The sequence below is a fragment of the Rhipicephalus microplus genome, chromosome 5 (genome assembly GCF_043290135.1).
Source record: "Rhipicephalus microplus isolate Deutch F79 chromosome 5, USDA_Rmic, whole genome shotgun sequence".
Classification (NCBI taxonomy): Eukaryota; Metazoa; Arthropoda; class Arachnida; order Ixodida; family Ixodidae; genus Rhipicephalus; species Rhipicephalus microplus.
This window is the reverse complement of record NC_134704.1, coordinates 101,810,776-101,831,309: the sequence shown is the minus strand read 5'-3', so window position 1 is coordinate 101,831,309 and position 20,534 is coordinate 101,810,776. Positions and strand designations below refer to the sequence as shown.

The following is a 20,534-nucleotide window of genomic DNA, read 5'->3' as shown; positions in this document are numbered from 1 at the left end:
CTATGGAGAGCTTCGTCCCACTCGTCATCAATCACCTCGTAGATATGCTGTGATTTTTTAACGGTCAATCGTTAGAGTTACCCATTTCTGTTCTCGCCGTTCCTGGGTCGACATAAAATGTCTATTAACTGGGGCATATACCGGCATACCATGTAGCACATACCCGACCCCGAGCATGGGTATGGGTAGGAAAAACTTTATTTAGGTCTGGCGGGGCGTGAACTTGCACGCAGCGAGCCACTCCCATGTCTGGCAAAGACGTGGCGGACAGGTTAGGACTATCTGTTCCTGAGTATGTGCCAGTTTTTTTTTTTGGAAATGTGATGACGTGCACGACGACATTGGGGCATTAGTTATGTCGTGACAAGTGCGTCGAATTCGCAAACGCATCTTACCACTCCCCTACCCCCCCACCTTAATGACATTGGTTTGGTGTACTCCAAGTTAAGGCGGTTACATAAGAGCACCAGGATGTGGGTACATGGATAGATAGATAGATAGATAGATAGATAGATAGATAAATAGATAGATAGATAGATAGACATAAACGCGCTTGCAGTACGTAAAGAAATGCTTCGCATTTCTTGCGTCTATTTTAGAAACACATACTTAAAACTGGAGAAGCCTACTAACAACTCTCATGAGTTTATGTGCACGTCAAGATTCGAAGAATGTGAAGTTTTGCGCCGGAAGAAGAATGAAGCAACGCGTCTGAATATTTAAGCATTGACACATCGATAATAGCTGTAGTGCACGCATGAGGCAACGTTCAGTCAATTTGAATAAATATAAAATCAAATGCCTTGACAGTTATCTGTCATGTAGAGCGCCACGTGCTAGATTGATGGGTTCTGCTATATTGCATGGACGTGCGCACATGGGCTTTCGTGACTTCTATATCTCCCGCCTTTTGTGTGCTTCTGGAGTCATTAGCAGGTGCTCGTGTTGTCCGGACTTCCACCGTGTGTCCGTGTTTGCATGCCCTGTTTTTCTTAGAATGCACAGACACCTACAAACTGAGTTCACTGATATTTCATAACTCATTTCGTTTAAATATGCGCATATAAAAGCAGAGCTACCTACAATGCTGCTATACTTGCCTCACGTTTATATCTTTTGCCTTTCTATCTGAACTTACAGCATTAGAAAAATATAACGTTTTCATTATTGGTACTATGATTAGTATTATTCTTCTTGCAATCCATGAGCTGCTCTCTTCACAGCTATTTCATCAGCTTTTAAATAGGACGCCGCACTGGCCTAGTGGCTAAGGCACTCGGCTGCTAACCCACCGGTCGCGGGATCGAATCCCAGCTGCAGCGGCTGCATTTCGAGGCGAAATTGCTCTACGCCCGTGTGCTCAGCATAGGGTGCACGTTAAAGAGCCTTAGGTGACCGGCATTTCCGGAGCCTTCCACTACGGCATCTCTCGTAATCATATGGTGGTTTCTTCACGTTAAATTGAGCTTTGAGACAATGAAGACAAAGCAATGAATAGAGTGAGCGGTAGTAAAATGCTATTCGTTCCATCCTGCCTTCTTTTCCCAGGGACATCTCTGGGAACCATTTCTCCAAGCTACAGAAGAGTGACTTCCCGCTGATGCCTCAACTAACCATACTGTAAGTCTACCGGGCAGCCCACTTCCACATGAGCGTAATGTTCGTCGGCGTGTTCATTAACGTTACGGCATAATATGCAACCTCGTTTGCAGATAGCATGGAGAGTGCCGCGTGAACTCTGGGTGGCATCTTACCACGAATACACATGACACAGGCCAACTATTATAGGTGGAAAATGTTGAAATAGTTATTATTGTGAGTCGTACAGTGAGGAATAGTTCAGACGAGACATGTATATCGTGTCGCTTGATGTTCAGCCATCATTGGTAGAATTCTCGGCACAATAGGCATGTCTTTGAGGCTAAGTAATAAAGATATTCGCGCACTCAGCTGGTAGGATGTTGGTGGTAGTTGAGTATCTGCACAGTTAAGCGGTCAGTGGTAAATTATTACAAACATGACAAACATTCTAAGAACTCAAGCAACATGCTTTGTGAATCGCTAGGTACATTCCTGGCTGAATGAGAGAACGGACGCAAACTAGCTACATGTATTTTGAGCAGTTTTTGTCGTAGAGTTGCATTTATTAAGATTATAGCTATATTCAGTTAAACCTAAGAAAAAAAAACATTGGCCCCTTATCTGCAAGGTTCACTGCAGAGTCGTTGAACGACGATACTCTTCCGCCTGCCTTTTCGACATAGCATTATATTGTAAGCGCAGCGTAGTAAAAGCTACGGTGTTAAAAAATACTTACGTATGCCTTTTGTAGTATCAAGAAACACGCCACAGTATAGTCCGTGGCGTGTTGATGTTCTGCCTCATATATGTGCAACATTTGCTTTTCAATCAATAATACGCACAAGTATGAAGACAGAGACCAGAGAAGTGTTGGTGGGAACTGCAGATGTTCAGTTTGAGCCGTTTTGGGATGAGAAACAGAACAGTGGACCAATAGACACAGGTGTAGACAGACCGAAATTTTCGCGTATAAACCACGTATTGATAAACGCTTCTTGACTTCAACTTGACTTGAATCCGCCTTCAATGCAGCGCGTTTGGAACGCGTCGGTGGGTTGGTGGCCTTGGCACCGCCTAAAGACAGTGAGTTCGAAACGAGTTAGTGCTACATTGAAGTCAGTGGCAAGTCAAGTTCAAGTGAAGCAGCGTTTCTGAATACGGGAGAAAGTATCCCAAGAAAGAATATCGTTTTTAAATATACACGCTCCACTTCCAGTACTGTAGCATGCTTCTTATGCATCTGTCTGAGAGAGCAATGATTGGCGATTTCCGTTCCAACCATGAGTACATTTTCGCTGGTAATGGAAACACTACGTTCATTAAAAATAAAAAGTTTCTCGTTTCTTGTTGAAACGATATTTTAGGTGGAGCAATGAAGTTAGACTTTTTTCATGCGATTGGCCAAGAACTAAGCTTGTGCGACTAAACACTAGCAAAGGAGCCTGTATAGGCATGTGATATGCCCCAGATGCGTAAAATCTGCCTGACGTAACGTAAATAACCGAATGAAATTAAGGAAAATAATTATGCAAGTTGTCCCTATAGTAGGGACAGTAACCCCTGTGGGAGCAGCTTACATTTATTCTTCAACTGTAACCTACTATTAGCCCTAAGAAGTTGAAGTGGTGCCTCCTGGTGGCAAGCCTGTGTGACGTCACAAATAAATCTGGCACTTCCATGCCCACCGCCGCGCACCTACATAATGACGCGGTCGATTCGTGCGCTGTTCCGCTGTTGTCGCTCACTTCTGCTCGTCTGAAGCTCCAGATGAATGACGAAAACAGAATCGGTAATGCGGCTGATAAAACAACAAATGTCTACTTTTGCTTCTGCACAATCATGCGCGTGGCCGTAGGCAATGGGAAAGTGGTGAAGAGGTCTGTGTCGCCTTGCTAACCCCAATAACAGATTTAATTCCTGCCCACTCAGCCGAACTCCGATAGTTGTGAAAAGCAGGAACACACTTCTGCTTAGATACACCGAACTCATTGGCACATAATCACGTGTTTTTAAGACGCAAGGCACAATGTTTACATTATGAGCTTGAGCTGTTCATGGGTGATTCGTATAGGAAATTTGAGGGTTTCTCCTCCAACAGAGTTATTTGTAACAGAGGAATCAACGTATCTAAAGACAGTGCTCTCGCTGGTGTGACAAGCTCCGCGCTCACGAGCATTATCGAGTCTTGCAAAGTATCTCGAATGCGCTTGCCCTAGAATACCATCGCCGCTGTTTTATCTGTTTTTCTCGTGTACTTGCTCACTCAACATGTTGTTTAGTTTCAAGGTTCTCTCGCGATAGTTTTAAACTTTCATTTCACGAAATTTATTTTTGTTATGTGCAGAAATTCTTATTGCCGTTAGATTCTGTCTTCGTGCAGAATCGTAGCAACGTTGTTATCTCACTCGTAACTATCAGTTTCGATAGCCACCTCGTAATTGATTTTTCCTAGCAGTTGATTACCTGTGCGTGGACATGACGTAAGAGACTAGTCGTCACCTTATTGAAGCGAAGCTGGTTCAATTATTACTTGGGCCACGTCACTGACTGTGCCATCGAAAGAGTTCATTTCGACTTTCTGGCGTTTGTGTTGGAATGGTTGCTATCAGCGCAATCCTCCCACATGAAGTTTTCAATACTGTTTGGGACGTGGTGGTGGATCACCCCAGTAGTAAACGCAAATCAGGATATACGACTACACAATGTTTGGCGACCGTTGAGAAGAAACACGTAATGTGAAGTAAGCGGACATATACCAACACTTCCAAAATGATTGCACGTGCTTCGGTACATTATCGTTTATTTTCCGAATATGTCAAGTTCATGCTTATGACAAGCAGATTCATGTAAGGTCTTCTGCTTGAGAAAGCGCAATTGCGCCAATGCATTTAGATTACTAGCAAACGCAGGCGCAACTTGCACGGTGAAGCAGAATGTATTCAATGAATTGAAAGCATCCTAATTTAACTTCTGATACTTTGGAATGTGTATGTTCTCATCTCAGAGTGTACGCCTAGTAGTAACCACGTTACAACCACTTGGCATATTTTCCTATTTCTCGGTGTACGTAACAAAAACAAAAACAATTTCACAGTAAATCTTCTGTTTGAACGGGAGTCTGGCGATCCTAAGCTAAGTGATGAAAGCCTTTTGCAGCTTCGATTACTTTCACTAGTTACGAAACCTTTCACTTTGTATATTGAGATTTACTCCACGCAATTGCGAAGTAATCACCAACGTATCACTAAAGAGCGAGTACGCGGCGGCCCCCGAAAGACAAGAGAAGCGACGGCGGAGAGGTAGTGTCCTTGCCGTGACGCTTGCAGTAATGCCAGTGTTCGTTCTCGGGGCTAATAGACTGTTCCAGGGGATGACCTCATACGCTCCCTATCAGCCATACATAACACACTGGTAATCATAAACTCAAATTGAGCGTGTGTAGTGATCTTACTTTTTCGTTTCTTTTACAAATATTGTGTTTAATTTAATTTGGTTCGTCGTATGAGGCTATATACAGTAATGCCATATTAAAACGGGAATATTAAGGGCAAAGTAACACAAACACTTTAGTTTCTACTGTCACCAGTTGGAATTGTACCACCGTAATTTTGACTTGAACAGGTAGATTAGAGCCAACATTATATTTAGCGACCGTATTCTTTGCGACATGGCGTGGTTATTTCCAGCTATTGCGCATATCAGTCACTGCACCAGACAACTTCATGTTTAGTTTCAGTCCATGAGTACTGTACTGATATTCGCTTTCGAATTAAGAAAGTTAAGAATAATGCACCAATTTGGTATGTGTCATCTCTTGATTAAACATAGTCGCATTTCCTTGCAGTGTGCTGTCTTCATCTGAGGTCATCAACTTGGATGAAGACGTCTTTGGGAACCTTCCCATGCTGAAAAATGTGTGAGTCACTTTGATTGAATGTGGCTCGAAAACAAGAATGTGTGAATATTTTGTAAACGAACAAGTCGGTTCTGCTTTAGTGACATACATATTAAAATATATAGTGTTAGTTTTTATATTCTGTTTAAGTTGACACCGTCAACACCAAGAAATCCTCTAAACGACGTGCACTTCAATAATAAATAATAGAAAAAAAGTCGATTGCATGGCGAAAGGAGAAAATCTTCAGAGGAACATAGACTGAACAGCCTGTTTGTGGCTCATGTTCAAATATGTATGAAGTAAGCAGTGCGGGTAGTGTTATTTTGTTCTCATGAACCTGTATGCCCATAATTAATAATGCCGATTATTGGGAATATTAGTAGAGCCCAAACTTGTCTTTGGTGAAAGCTTCAAATAGCTCATCTATTGAAACTCACTGTGCATCAGGAAGTTGAGTAATCTAAGCGCAAATTTTAACTTTTAACTGAAAGGTGAGCAAGTTAGTTGTGCTTTTAGTTCATTAAGGAAACTTACGGTAATTACCAATATATGTCCCTACCACGCGGCCATTTACTTTTTTCAATAATGTCGTCAAGTGTACGACTACTAAAATCTAAACGCGAGCTGGCAATTATAGCGAGTATTCAGGAAATGGGCTATAATGGCGAAACATTTGGGACCACTTAGCTCTAGTGTGCTAGCGTTTCTTGCTGATTTTTTAAAAGTTATAAAGATACAGAAACATCCCATAGCGGCATTTAAATTTGAAAGCAGTGCCCTGCACTTATCTCAATCAGCGAATGACACGTTTTGAGTGTGCTGCGAAAGCGAACATATGGTTCGCTGATAGTATACTTCATTATTCGGTGCACACAGCCGTACCCGAATTCCTTCATGAGCATAAAAGCTGCTCAATTGATTCTTAGATTTCACAGTTTGTAATAGGCTTTCGATTAAAGAGATAGTTGTTTCCGGTTTAAACATGCAATTCCGAGAGAGCGCAGCATCTAAGTAAAAGGGGTGAGACAAAATTGCCAGCGATCATTCTACTTATTAGTGAAACAAAATGCCCCCAACTTCCCGAAAGGAATCGTGAGGAAATGCGAATGCATTGCATGCATGGCGCTCATAACGGCGTTTCTCATGCCAGAGCCCAGCCTCAGAAGAATAATGTTTTTATTTTCCTTGACCCGTGCAGACACGCGTGGTGTTTTTCTGTCGCGAGAAACGTGGTATGCGTTTTCACCTCCAATAGCTAGCTTTTTAAAAATGCAATGAAGTGACCAAAACAAACAGCGTTCTCGGCTTGTCGTTGGCGTTTCAAAGCGGCGTCTCAAGCACACTTTTAGATGCGGAGCATCTTATACTCGCGCCTTGTAGTGCGCCGTCCGCGTCGTCCGCGCCGTCCACACCGCTTCTCGAACATTCGACAGCTGACGCGCGCGCATGCGCCGTCGCGCCGTCGCCCACTCTTCCACCATCTGTGCATCCCTTCCTCCTCTACACACCGCGCGCGCTTCACTCCTCCACCATCTGTGCACCCTTCCTCCTCTACACACCGCGTTCGACATCTACAATTCTCCTGATTCTCCAGTGGACGCGCATGTGGCGTCGCGCTTCGAGAACATTCAACAGCTGACAGTGCATGCGCCGTCGTGCTGTATATATACTCAAGGTCGGCGCTCGCTCGCTCAGTTGCCGCTCGTCGGTTGGTTTGTACGGCGCGTCGACGTCCAAGGTCGCGGTGAAATGAATTCCAACGAATCCACAAACACAATGATCGACGTCCCTTCGACCAGCGCCGCCCTTTCGCATACGTGTGTACGTGTTCACTCATTTAACACCCCCTCCTACAACCACGTTAACCAATTTAGCCATCGACCCAAGTAAGTCGCAATTTAACACCCCATTTCACAACCACGTTAACCAATTTAGCCATCGACCCAAGTAAGTCGCACTTTAACACCCCGTTAACCAATTATATGTTCCGCATCCTCCTCAGTGTTCCCCCGAGGGAAGCTGCGGGCAATTTTTTTTATTGGCGCCAGTACGCCCTACGGCACCGGCTGAATAAAAAATTGGCAGATCCCACTTACAGTGGGAAACGATCATATGCGAAGCATGAATGAGAAATTTTGATATGTCATGTTAAAATCAGCACAACGTTACGAGGTGGAAGTAGATGATGCCATACATGACTTCGGTGTCTTGATAATCATGTTTTGATGTCTACTTTAGCTTCGTCATCTATTCACGTCACGTAACACCAAATTCAGTATATGTGCAGCTAGCAAACCGCCCTCGAGCACATCATAAAGGGTCCGATATATTCCACTGTAGCGTTCACGCGCGCGCACGCTAGGCACAGTGGCGCTACGTTAGCAAAACGCGAGCACTCTATAGTGTAATGCCAGGCGCGACCAGCGTCCGTCGGCGCGGCCCGACGGCAACTCGTGCGAAATGCGACATGCTGCATTTCGCGCCGATGCCGTAGAGTAACATTACTCTATGCCGATGCGTTACCCACACAGCACTGCGTCTCCCTCTTTTCGTGACGGAGGGACGCCGCACGCGCTGAAACGCACATGCGTTAAAGCAACACAACGTGGCACGCACCTGCGAGTATATGGCAGGACCGGCGCCTGGAGTGGCAACGCCGGCGAGCACGCGCACCGCGTCATGTCAAAATGTATTTGTGCCTTAACCTTGGCATGTAGTGACGTTCTCACAAAACACGCATCTCATAATTATTATGTTTGCGTTAGTCACACATTTTTGTCATCCATTGGCGTCACGTAATACCAAATTTGATACATGTGAAGCTAGCGAAATGACCGCGAGCGCATCATGAGCGTAGCATGTAGTTATGTTGTTACATGACACGCATCTCATCTTGATCATGTTTGCACCAGTATCATACCTTCGTCATCCATTCACGTCCCGTAATACCAAATTTGATATAAGCGAAGCTAGCGAAATGGCCGCAAGCGCATTATGAGCATGACACGTAGTCATGTTGTTACATGACACGCATGTGGTGATTTTTATGTTATGGTCTGTCACTTGTGTTCGCCTTGCAATCATGTCATACTATACCAGTTTTGCAACATGCCATGTGAAAGAAACGACCGCAAGAGCTACAGGACTATAGTATGTAAATCTTGACATTAACGACATATATATCATGATTTTCATGTTATGACTAGTCGATTATGTTCTGCATTCAGTCATGTTATGCCATACCAAGTTTGGTACCGATACCATTATCAAAACGGCCAGGAGAGCTAAAAGTCGTAGGCTGCTAGAGAGATTAGATAGATAGATAGATAGATAGATAGATAGATAGATAGATAGATAGATAGATAGATAGATAGATAGATAGATAGATAGATAGATAGATACGCTCAAGGTCGCCGAAGTTCAGTAAAAAATGCTTCGCATTTAAAAAAAAGTTCTGTTTCCTGTAAAAAGGCCAGGAGTGGTCGATGCAGTGGACCATGCGTCCAGTGCGTCAAGTCGGGTGGTTGGCCGGGGTGGTGGTGAAGGCCGCGTTGGTCGCGAGAGCGAGCCTGGTGAAGGTTCCCAATAGGTGATCAAGCGTTGCCTCTGTGGCCGGGGCCGCTCAGAATGAGCATGTCGTTGGCAGATGCTGTGCACCGGATGTTCATGTAGCCCGGATTGCAGGAGTCAAGGCGGCGCCCACACGAATCCTCCTGAGCGCAGCAACCTCCTCTCGGCGAGTCAAGCCAGCGGGATGGTCTGATCCACGCGGAGGAATGAGTGCAAGCGTGGAGCACCGGAGGGTTTCTTTGTGCACGAGCAAGCTGTCCTTCGGGTCCAAACGAAGTAGAGGCCGCGGGTGTTAGACAGCCGCTGGATGGCAAGCGGCATCTGCTTCCAAGTGAGCCGGTGTAGACCGGCGGGTCCACAATACGCGGACAGGACAGGCACACGAGTGAATCAGTCGGTGTATATCACAGGCTATATCGAGGGAGCTGTTCGCTCTTCGCCACTCTCGAACTGCCTGCGTGGAGTCCGTATATACAGGCAATTTATCGTGTGACAAAGAATCCATTCTGGATAGCATTACTGTTAACCCGTCGCGTATCGCAGTGAGCTCCGTTAATACGGATCGTAACGATGCCTCTGTTATGTAATAGCAGATATGTGGAATTTCAGGTAGCGTGGGGCATACAAGACTGGCTGTAGAACGCAGTTATCAATAGATGCGTCTACCCATACCGCTTGTCCGAAGGATTGTCGCAGGCGGGTCAGTGCTTGGTTATCACTGGCCTGTGCCTTGAGCCATGGTGAAAATTCTGCCAAAGGTGCGTCAGGCTGCGGCAGCATTGTATTAGAGTGGTTAGCTAGAGCTGCTGGAACATCTTGACTCTTTAGGTAGTGAAGGACTCAACGCGGGTGCACAATTTCGTCGAGGGTGTCGAGCTGCACTTCCGCCTGGAGGGTCGCGATACGAGAAGGGCACGTAATCGCCCACATGGAATCTCGGTTGGCGGTTTCGAGCAAGTCCCAGTCTCTCAATGTCAGTCATTGAAACTGAGCTTGATAACCGAGCCGAGGTTGTTGGATTGATCACACCAAAATACGGGCCATTCGAGAACAGGCACCTCCGGTCTTTTGAGAGATGCGACGAATGAGATGGAGGGTATTAGCACTCTTCCGATGAACAGAGCGAACCTACGCATTCGCGGAGGCAGGTGCGCCCAGTTCGACCCCGAGCACACGGATTGTGGATACACGAGTGAGGGTGTGGCAATTAGGCTCAAACAAATTGGCGTCTGCAGGTGGCGATGGTGACCTCGTCTGTAGGTGATAGACATGAATGCAGTCTTCGTAGCAAATAGTGTCAGTTCTATGCACGCACACCAGTCCGACACCTTGTCCAGAGCATTCTGGAGTGCCTCCTGCTGGTGTTGCAGGTCTTGATATAGTGTCCAGACAGTCAAATCATCCGCATACAAAAGGAAGAAGGCACCTGGAATGCGTGCTAGTTGCCCCGCGAGGGGCAACAGGGCAAGATTGAAGAATATCGGGGCGAGCACCGAGCCCTGCGGTACAACCAGCTTCATTACAAAGTGTCCTGTTCATTCTTTGCCTACTCGGATGCAGAAGGTACGGTGTGCCAGAAAATACACCACAGAGTCGCAGACGTGAGGCGGAAGTCGAAGCCATTGCATTATGCAAATGATTGAACAGCGGCTGACGTTGTCGTAGGCCTTAGGAACGTTCGTGGCGAGAAGCGTTCGAATGCTGCTTTAATATTTTTCCCATAAGCACCATGGACGTCAAATGATCTAGGCCATCATCCGTGCTCAGATGCGGTCGAAAGCATATCTAGGCCGGATGGTAACAGGCGTGTTTTCACAGCCACCAGGATGTGCTCAAAAAGCTTTCACAACGTACAGGTTAGAACAGTCATCCGAAGATTAGAGAGGTTTCTCGAGTGCTTTCCAGGCTTTGGTATCGGCGCAACTTCGGCATGCTTCCTTCATTAAAGCAGCTATCCGGTCGTCCAGATGGCGTTAAGCGTGTTCAGCAGCCACTGCAGTGCAGGGCTATCCCAGTTTTTTAACATTTCATAATGATTGATTGATATGTGGGGTTTAACGTCCCAAAACCACTATATGATTATGAGAGACGCCGTAGTGGAGGGCTCCGGAAATTTCAACCACCTGGGGTTCTTTAACGTGCACCCAAATCTGAGCACACGGGCCTACAACATTTCCGCCTCCATCGGAAATGCAGCCGCCGCAGCCTGGATGTTTTTTTAACATTTCATAGGAGATCCCAACTGGTCCTGGTGCCTTGCATACTTTTGCCTGGTCAATTGCTGCCTGGAGTGCAACCATCGTGTACGGCACTTGCATGCCTTCGATGTCTGACATACTGGGACTTGCGCCAACCTCCGCAGGTAGGTTACACGGACAGTCAAATCGGGGTGGGGCCTGGTTGTAGGCTGGGCGAAAAGCCTTAACTATTTCTGGAGCGAACTGGCTTGGCGTGTGTCCAGAAAGACACGCACTGACCGCTGGGTCCGGCGTACAGGTGCCTAATTCTATGCCCCGGAACAGAACGTTCGCCATATTGAGGTGGTTGAGGACGATGGACCGAGTGACACACACCAGTCCATCCACCGTTCCCGGGCGAGACGCTTCTCGCAGCGACGCGCTGCAGCGGTAAATCTGTTGAGGTTATCACGAAGCTCAGTGGCTGCCCGATCTCGGTGTAAGGCTGGCTCTGCACGACGACGAGCTGCCCACACACGCAGAAGATGTAAACTTGGATGTGGTCTGTTCTCCTCTACTCAGCTTGACTGCGTGGTGGCTTGTACAGCTCTGGTTAATACCTGCAATGGATCAGACGATTATCAGCAATCGAGACATTGAGTTCCTTGCAGAATAGGTCCCAGTTGGTTGTACGGCATCGACGTCGGAGGCGATGATGGTTACATGCGGCCAAACCGATTATCAACGGATGGTGATCACTTCCCCAGCAGTCTGGTTCTAGGTCCCACGAAACGTCACACATGCCCGAACACCACGAGAGATCCGGCGCATAGGGTGGGGCACAAGGATGATTCCATCGACGTGTAGAAGTGGCCGCGGCATTCAGAAGGACAAAGTGCGCGTCTGTAAATGTGTCTAGCACGATGTTGCCTCTAGAACTGGAAGAAGGGTAGCTCCACAATTGATGAGGTGCGTTAAAGTCTCCCCAACTAGCACTGGGCACCCCGGGTTGGTTTGACGCAAGTGAGCCAGCCCCCCTAAACGCAATGGAGGAGCGCTGCCACTATACGGACGCACGTAAATTGAGACCACAATCACGTCAGTACGCGGAAATCTAACGAGCACAGCTACCACTTTTTGCCACTGGTTACACCACGGCAGCAGGGGAACTTACATTTGAGGATATGTAGTCACAACATACACCGCAGCCTTGCCTGGAGGTCCTAACGCACTGGTACAGCATTGATCAGGGATGGTTGGGGAAACATACGCAGTGAATCCAGAGATGCTTGGAAGTGAATTCGCTTCTTGTAGAAGCAGGCATCAAGCGGGGAGCTTCCCCAGCGCAAGGCGATAGCGAAGCTCACCAACTTTATTTGGAAGACCCCGGCAGTTCCACTGCAGGACACAGTGGTGGTGCGTCGCTTTCGAAGGAGCGGTCATTGTGGTGGAAGGTTTGCGAGCAACACCTTTGAAAGCTCTTGGAGTTGCCGGGCAACAAAGTGGAGGAGCTCTACCGGAGTCATCTTGACTGGAGCTGACGTGCTTGCAGAGGATGATTCAGGCACAGAAGCAGCATACGGCACGTCTGTACCGCGCATAGCAGTTGGTCCAGCGGGTCGAGCGAGATGGGTTCTGCATTGATCGAGGCGCATGACTTCAACTTGGAGCTGCGCTATCTGTTGTTCAAGCTTCGCCAGATCCTCTGTCGACGTATAACTCAGTCTAGGCGTGTTCGCAGCCTGCTGAACGCGTTTTTTGCCCGCTTGATGGCGTCGGTGTACGTGGGGGCTGCATAGCGAACATTGTCAAGTTCTACCAATGCTGGTGTGTCCTCTTCGGAGGGGAACAAGAGTTCAAACTGATTGCTAATCGGAATGTCGGCATCCTTTTCTTCTTGTGTCACTGTACGCTGGCTGCGCTTGCGTCGGTGATGGGCTTTGAGAGCCTTTTGTTTAACTGGACAATCTTTCGACGTTGTATCATGATCATCCGTTTGGCAGAGCCCGCATTTGTACGTGCACGTCTCGGAGGACTCCATGTAAGTGTCTGCCGGCTGGGGACAAGAATCTCGCATGTAACGAGTACGAAAACACAGATAGCAGTGTGCCACACCAGGCTTGTACAGATGAAATTTCAGGAAAAATCTATAATACGTAATGTGGCTTGGTGGCGTTCGAGGCCCTTGGAGAGTGAGCAGGCATGTGCGTCCATGGCCCATATAACGAGGTGTTACGATCTTGTGAGTGGAGCAGGTCAAAGAAGCAACAAGGCCCTCTGGTGATTCCCCTGGGTCAACCCCAGAAACCACATACCCACGCTGGTCCGAGCCGGAACTCAAGTACGCTTTCATTTGCACGATACAATCAGCTGTGACTGGCAGAGTTCGCAGTTGGGTGAGCTGGTCAACATCCGCTAGAGGACGCACTAATAAGGATACGCTGTTGGTGGGATGGTGAATAGAGAAAACTTGAAACGCGGTGGTTTCGAGACAGGCGTCGAAGGCTGACTGAAGGAGGTGATCTGAGAATTTTGATACGTCGAATCACTCACGTGGTTTTACGACGACCTTGTACTTAGACTCGGCGCCAGGCGAAGCAACAGCTGCCGGAGAGGGACATTGCCGCTTGCTTTCCGGTGGGGTAGAAGCAGACAAATCGTCTGTTTTCATTTGTCAGTCAGCCACGCGTTTCGCACTGCGTTTTGAAGTGGAGGCTAGTTGTGATGGCTGCGTCATGAGCTCCGCTGCAGCCTTCGATACTGGTTCACATCAATAACGCGGGAGCGTTGCCGCCGCCAGATGCAACGGGTGAGACGCCGGAACTGTCCTGGCCAGCGTCACAGGCACAACGTTGAAGCGAACGGCGCCAAGGTGGTTAGTCCAGGTCGTCAATGGTGTCCGGAAGGAGATAGCATGGGGCGACCCCATGGCCTCGTCCAGGGCGTCCCGCAGGTCTGTTCTTAGCCGGTGGGGCCGGACAGCTGGGCGTCGTTGCGTTGAGCTAGGGTTGTTGTGCCACAGACATGTTCCTCGTTCGGGAGCACGTCTCACGAGATCGAGTCCTGTTCCGACGAACTGTCTCCCCCCCCTCCCAGCGCCGCTTTCCGTGCAGGAGAACCGTGCAGTTCCGGGGATAACGTCGCTTCCTCCGCCGAACCACTTTGCAGTTCCGGGTATGGCTGGTCTCCTCAGCCGAGCCACTGTGCCGTTCCGGGGAACTGGTCTCGCAGAAGAGTCCCAAAACGCTATTTAAGGCCGTGCCGGCCCCATGTTAGAGGGATTTTGCCCCAGCCGACGTTGTCGTGCTGGCCGGCTCTGTACAAACGACAACCTGCTACAGTAAACGCTACTTTTGTTGCTGTTTTCAAAACGGATTGCCTCCCTGTTTCGCCTTCGGGCTAAGGCTTCAGCGAAGTCTGCTCGACGGCTCGCCGCTCTTCGCCACCGCTACCATCGCGACAGAGCAAAATTCATAACAGTGGTTGGCAGCTTCGGGATACGATGTCCTACGTTTGGCAAGTCTGATCGGATCTCTGAGCACGAGGACGACCGCCGTGATAGCGTTTGGCTACGCTGCGATACGCTACCCTACGTTTGGCACGCCGGATCGGACCCCTGAAAGCTCGAGGACGACCGACCTGATATCAGCGTTTGGATACGCTGGTATACGCTACCCTGTTCTCATCGTTCGGCAAGCTGGGACAAGCAACCCCGGATCTCAACATTGGCAAGTTGGACCGGATCCCTGAAGGCCTGATACTGTTCGACGGCAGCCACGAGTTGGACCATCGTCGGCTACTTTGGTTGGGTGAGTGCCCAACGTTTACTGTTCATTTCGCCAGACCTCTCTAGCACAGGCAGATGTTAGGAGAGAGTTTTGTTTTGTTTTGTTTTGTTTGAGCGGTTATAATTTAATATTCACCTACTTTAAACCACGAGATTAGTTTTAGAGTATGGTGAATATCAGTAGTAGAGCATCACGAGGGACGAGATCGCGATGGAGCAGTACCTGGTGCAGGACCTCCTTGAAATTTGTGGAGCCATGGGGATTTCCGCCGGGTCCGCTAAAACAAGGGAAGCGATTCTCGAGGTAATGCGGGCAGAGAATGTGACGGCCGAGGAAGCTGACGAGTTTTGGGAGCTTATTTGTGAGCATAAGCAGAAGGCCGAAGAAGCTCAAAGGCACGAACAATGGAAGGCCGAAGAAGTTCAAAGGCACGAACAATGGAAGGCCGAAGAGAGTCGGAAAAGGAGAGAGCATGCTCTCAGAATGAAAGAGCTTGATCGTCAAATTGAAGCGATTAAGTGGCAACGAGCACAATACCGACTTGAACTCTTCAGAATGGACGAGAATATCGTGTCTTTTCTCGTTAATTTTGAAGAGGTCTGCGACGATGTTGGTGTCGGGCGAGACTTATGGTGGGAAAAGCTTGCCACGTTGCTTCCGTGCAAAGTCGCAAGCGTTTTGGGGTGCTTTTCCGCCGAGGAAGCGCATGACTTTGATAGGATTAAATACGCTTTGTTCCGCCACTTTGCTGCTATGAGTACTGCCGACTGTGAAAGTCGAGCATACAAGTACAGCGCTGAAGCGTGCAGCAAAGCGCTAGAAATTGAGACCCATCGCAAAGCGCAGGACGCCAACGTGCGTCAGAGAGAGCGAGATGAGGCGCGGCGTAAGGCGATGGAGGTGGAGGCGCGTGAAAACGAGGCTCGCCGAAGAGCGCTAGAACTAGAAGCGCGTCGAGAAGCGCGTAAAGATAAGGCATGCCGAAAAGCTATGGAGGCTGAGGCCCGTCGTGAAGCACAAGCCGCCGAAGTGCGCCAGAGAGAGCGTGACGCTGAGGTGCACCGCGAGGAGTTAGGGGCCGAGGTCCATCGCATAGCTAAGGAAGCCGAGGTACATCAGAAAGCACTGGTGATAGAGCCGCTTCGCAGCGCACGCGATCAGGATGAATCGCGTCAAAGAGAGCATGAGGCCGACTTCGAAGGCCAGAGAATTAGGGCTATCCACGACAGCGATAGACCCCCACAGATCAAAAGCTCTCTAGGCGTGTTTGTTGTCTTTGATGGCATCGGGAATCCCGTTCTGTCGCAAGCAGAGACAGCTAGCAACGGGCCCGAAGAAAGGCTAGCTAACCAGTCTAGAGTCTTGGCAGTGCCTGTCAAAGGCAGCGCACTTGAAATTAGGTTTGTCGAAACAGCCCGCATTCCTAGCCATTCTGTCAAAAGGAGGCATCGGCGAAAGCGTAACACGGAAAAGACGACAGGCGCCAAGTGCGCTGAAGCCACTGTTAAGGGCAATGACGTCATTAGTCGATACGCCCGGTTCAGGGCTAGGCATAGGATCGCGAAAGGGCCCTGCAGGAAATGTTTGAGGCTCAGACTATCACTGAGATGGAGATTAGGGGGGAAGCAGGTCAACAAAGACCAAATTTCAAGGAAATTGGAATGCCGAAATCACCGCCTGGTCTCATCCTTTTCTCTGCCGCGTAGATGCAAGCAAATGGGGAAACGTTGCGAGCGCTTGAGCTGTAAAACAAGCGGTTGTTCCCCACCGTGGCGAAAGGGTAACTGGTCGAACGGGTGGCGTAAACGATGCAGTGCAGATGCCCCTTTCTTCGAGTCCAGCGGCTGCGGGTCAAAAGTCACTACTACTGAGTTCGGCGAACAGGTTGATTTGTCGTCCTTTTGTCCAGACCGCAACCCTCAGAAGCTGGGGAGTGCGCGACTCCCCAGAATTCGCTTGAGAGAGTGCCGCCTCGCTAATACGAAGAGTGTATTTTTTGTATTTATTTTGAGAATAACTTTTTCTAGATTTGTCGTCTGCTGATGAGCAAGGAATGGTTCTAAATTTTTGCAAGTTTTACTTGCCTTGTCATCGCAGAAGCTCACATTAGTATGTTTGTTCGATTAAATTTGTTTTCATAATATTTCAAAGGCTAGTGTGCTTTATTTTAACAGAGAAGGCATAGTAAAAGCCCCTGTTTAAGATACCTTCTGTGTTTAGCATTGCGTGTTATTTTGCACGTCGGTGTAGGTTAACTTTTAAATTTGTTCTGTCTAATGCGCGCAAGTTTGATTTTCATTATTATTTACTTACCTTATCGAGCGTGTTATCTCTTGTTTTGATGATCATTGGCTGTGCGCATTGAAGTCAGAGCTTGTAGGAGGACTAAATTTGTTATGTGTAGCAGTCTGGCGCTTGCGAGTGACGCCAATGTGCGTGATTCAGAAGTGCTTGGTATCTAAATTGTAGTTTCGGGGCGAAATTGAGTTAAACTCAGCAGCTTTGATCGTCCCCAATCTGCCTAAATCACAATTGAGAATCGCTTGAAAAAAAAAATTCTGTTTGGTTCAACAGTGTCATGCACTGACACTTGGCTGAAGGTGTGTCCACATTATGCATTGCTCCTCAGGTACATTGCTCGTGATGCTATTTATTTTAGCTCAGCTTAATTTCGAGGAATCATTTTCGTTTCTGCTGGTCTGGCGATTTGATCAGCATTTGAAGGGTGCTTGCTTTGGCCAGAGTGGTTCGGCTTTGTGTTCGACTCCGTCGTTCCAGTGAACCTCCGCAGGCCAAGGAAGTCTTAACGGGTGGAGAGAGCGGAACGGCTACCGGCGGTCAACCAGCATCCCTCCTTCCGAGCCGCGCTGACGGCTCAAAACTCCTGATGCATTGTCTGGCGGCGGGGGTGCTGTTGTGCCACAGACATGTTCCTCGTTCGGGAGCACGTCTCACGAGATCGAGCCCTGTTCCGACGAACTGTCTCCCCCCCCCCCCCCCCTCCCAGCGCCGCTTTCCGCGCAGAAGAACCGTGCAGTTCCGGGGATAACGTCGCTTCCTCCGCCGAACCACTTTGCAGTTCCGGGTATGGCTGGTCTCCTCAGCCGAGCCACTGTGCCGTTACGGGGAACTGGTCTCGCAGAAGAGTCCCAAAACGCTATTTAAGGCGGTGCTGGCCCCATGTTAGAGGGATTTTGCCCCAGCCGACGTTGTCGTGCTGGCCGGCTCTGTACAAACGACAACCTGCTACAGTAAACGCTACTTTTGTTGCTGTTTTCAAAACGGATTGCCTCCCTGTTTCGCCTTCGGGCTAAGGCTTCAGCGAAGCCCGCTCGACGGCTCGCCGCTCTTCGCCACCGCTACCATCGCGACAGAGCAAAATTCATAACAGGGTGCAGACAGTGCAGGAACGTTGGAGGGGGGGGAGGGAGGGGTCGCGCAAGCCTATTCTATCAGCTGATTACATGGAGCTGTCGAAACGCGTCTGTTCTCGTCGGCAGCTAAGCTGCGTCTCCTCGAGCACACATTTCCGGATGTTCTTTACAGGCGGCCAGCTAGCTAACGGTCGAGAGTGAAGTACGAGCGGACGGGGAAGTGGGATGCAGAGAGGAGAAACAGCGAACGGCAAAAGGAGAGAAAGAGGTAATGAAACAGGAAGAGATAAAAGTGGCGCTATGATCTGCCTTCTATCAAAGGGGCACGGCTTAGCCCTTTAAGGATGGAGGAGGGGAAGTAAATGTGATAGAAAGAAGAGAGGAGAGAAGGAAAAAGTGAAAGGCATGGCAAGTGAACGTTTTGTCCGTGTAGTCAGTAGAACGAAGCGAAAGCGTTCGTCTATGCCGCACGTAATGCCGCACTCTAGTTACTCCACCTATCACGCTGCACACATTTTTTTTATCGCTCAGATATTTAGCTTGCTGGTACGCAATGAAAACAACAACCACAAAACGCACTAAAGGAGAAAGACTGAAGAAAGAAAAAGTGTTCATTTAAGGACTCGTTCTCTGTGTCAGACACAATAATATAATAAATGAATCCTAACATACAATCATGCCAAGGAAAGTACAGGGGATGGTATTAAAAGTAATTGTGTTTTAAATGTAAGGAACGAAAGGTGGGCGAAAAGATACCTTGCCGTAGGGAAGGACCAAATCTGCGACCTTCGATTAACGCTTGTGTTGTTCTACCAACAAATACTTCTAAAATGAAAGAAACAGTCAGCGAAAGTACTTCTCCTAGTTGATTAACTCCTGCCTTTGTATCATTCAAGTTTGAGATATACTCAGCAGTGGTTCACAGAAGTTTTCATTCAGCGTATAAAGTCGACTCACGTGAAACTTCGAGAGCTTTGAGAGTAGTCTTATCAACTGGTTCGAAAGCGTTACCAGCAAGTCCGCCTAATATGTTTGTGTCTCGACAAAGAAGAAAAAACAAGGGCCGATACTTATTAGCTTCCTAAGATTGTGAAAGCAAGAGCCTAAGAACACTAAAAACTAAAAAATTGGGAAAAGGGCGCACGCGATGATGTTTTAATACTATGAGACATGACGCGATGCAGAGCGCTTTCCTTGAGCCCTGTGGGCCTAATCTAAGAGGGGCTTGCCGCGAGATTTCTTGCTGAAGGCTGCGTCGGTTGACCTTTCCTCGCAACCAGTAACCATGGTAATACTTGGCGATCCGTCTTCCTTCAATCTTTACAACACTCCAGCTTTCCGGCTTACATTCTAGTTTACCGTGATGCCTAGCCACAAATAAAAACGAGAGACATAAAATGAGTAAAATTCTCATTTCAATGCACACGGATATTTCTTTATCATGCCGGCGCCTTAGCCTGACAGCCCGTCGCCTATCAACTTAGTTTTGCGCCTCATTCCAGGAACGACCAAAGGATTACTCGTCTGGAGACGAGACAGCTGAATTACTTGGGACGTAGGCAGAATGACGTCCAGTATATACAAGGTTTCCACCAACACTTTGCCTTGTTTCTTGGAGCTTGCAGGCTTTGTTTGTTGCGAAAGTTTTACTGCTATTGCTTGATAGCTCCGAGGAAGATTGGAAGCATGTTGCACAAGATAAGGCTATTTTTTTGTTTTTTTTTTTGAGAAGGAAAAGCCATCGGAGGCCATCTTGAGCACCAAAAGCTACCATCAATGGCATGCCTTGAAATAATGGGAAAATGTTCTCATTATTTTAAGTTGCGATACTCCAGGCTTACTCCTTCACGTGTCTTTTTCGGAGATGTTTATAGTATTTTCTGGTTCTAGAACTTCAGTAGTGGAATGATCAAACATTAGTGTTCTTTAAAGGAGCGTACATACCCCTCCCCCCCCCCCCCCGCAAAAAAAAAAAACGCACAGTGCTCTTTGAGTGCACTTTTGAGGTTTGGTAGTTTATTATAATAATCGAAGGAACATCATTAAGACGAAGGCCTCGGAGACCTCGTCAAGCAGGAGAAGCGACCGTCAACGACATTCCTTTAATATATCGGAAAAATGTCTAATACAGCTTGAAGTGCTCCAG

The 20,534-nt window shown here is 48.0% G+C and overlaps 1 protein-coding gene across 1 annotated transcript in view; it reads left to right on the top strand.

The window, feature by feature from the left end:
* The window catches only part of LOC142817888 (uncharacterized), a 182,915-nt gene that overhangs the window by 82,079 nt on the left and 80,302 nt on the right, over positions 1-20,534 (top strand). Inside the window, exons 6-7 of the mRNA XM_075895824.1 lie at positions 1,549-1,620; positions 5,426-5,497. Of these exons, the coding sequence (XP_075751939.1) occupies positions 1,549-1,620; positions 5,426-5,497 (144 nt within the window). The remainder of the gene's footprint in view (positions 1-1,548; positions 1,621-5,425; positions 5,498-20,534) is intronic.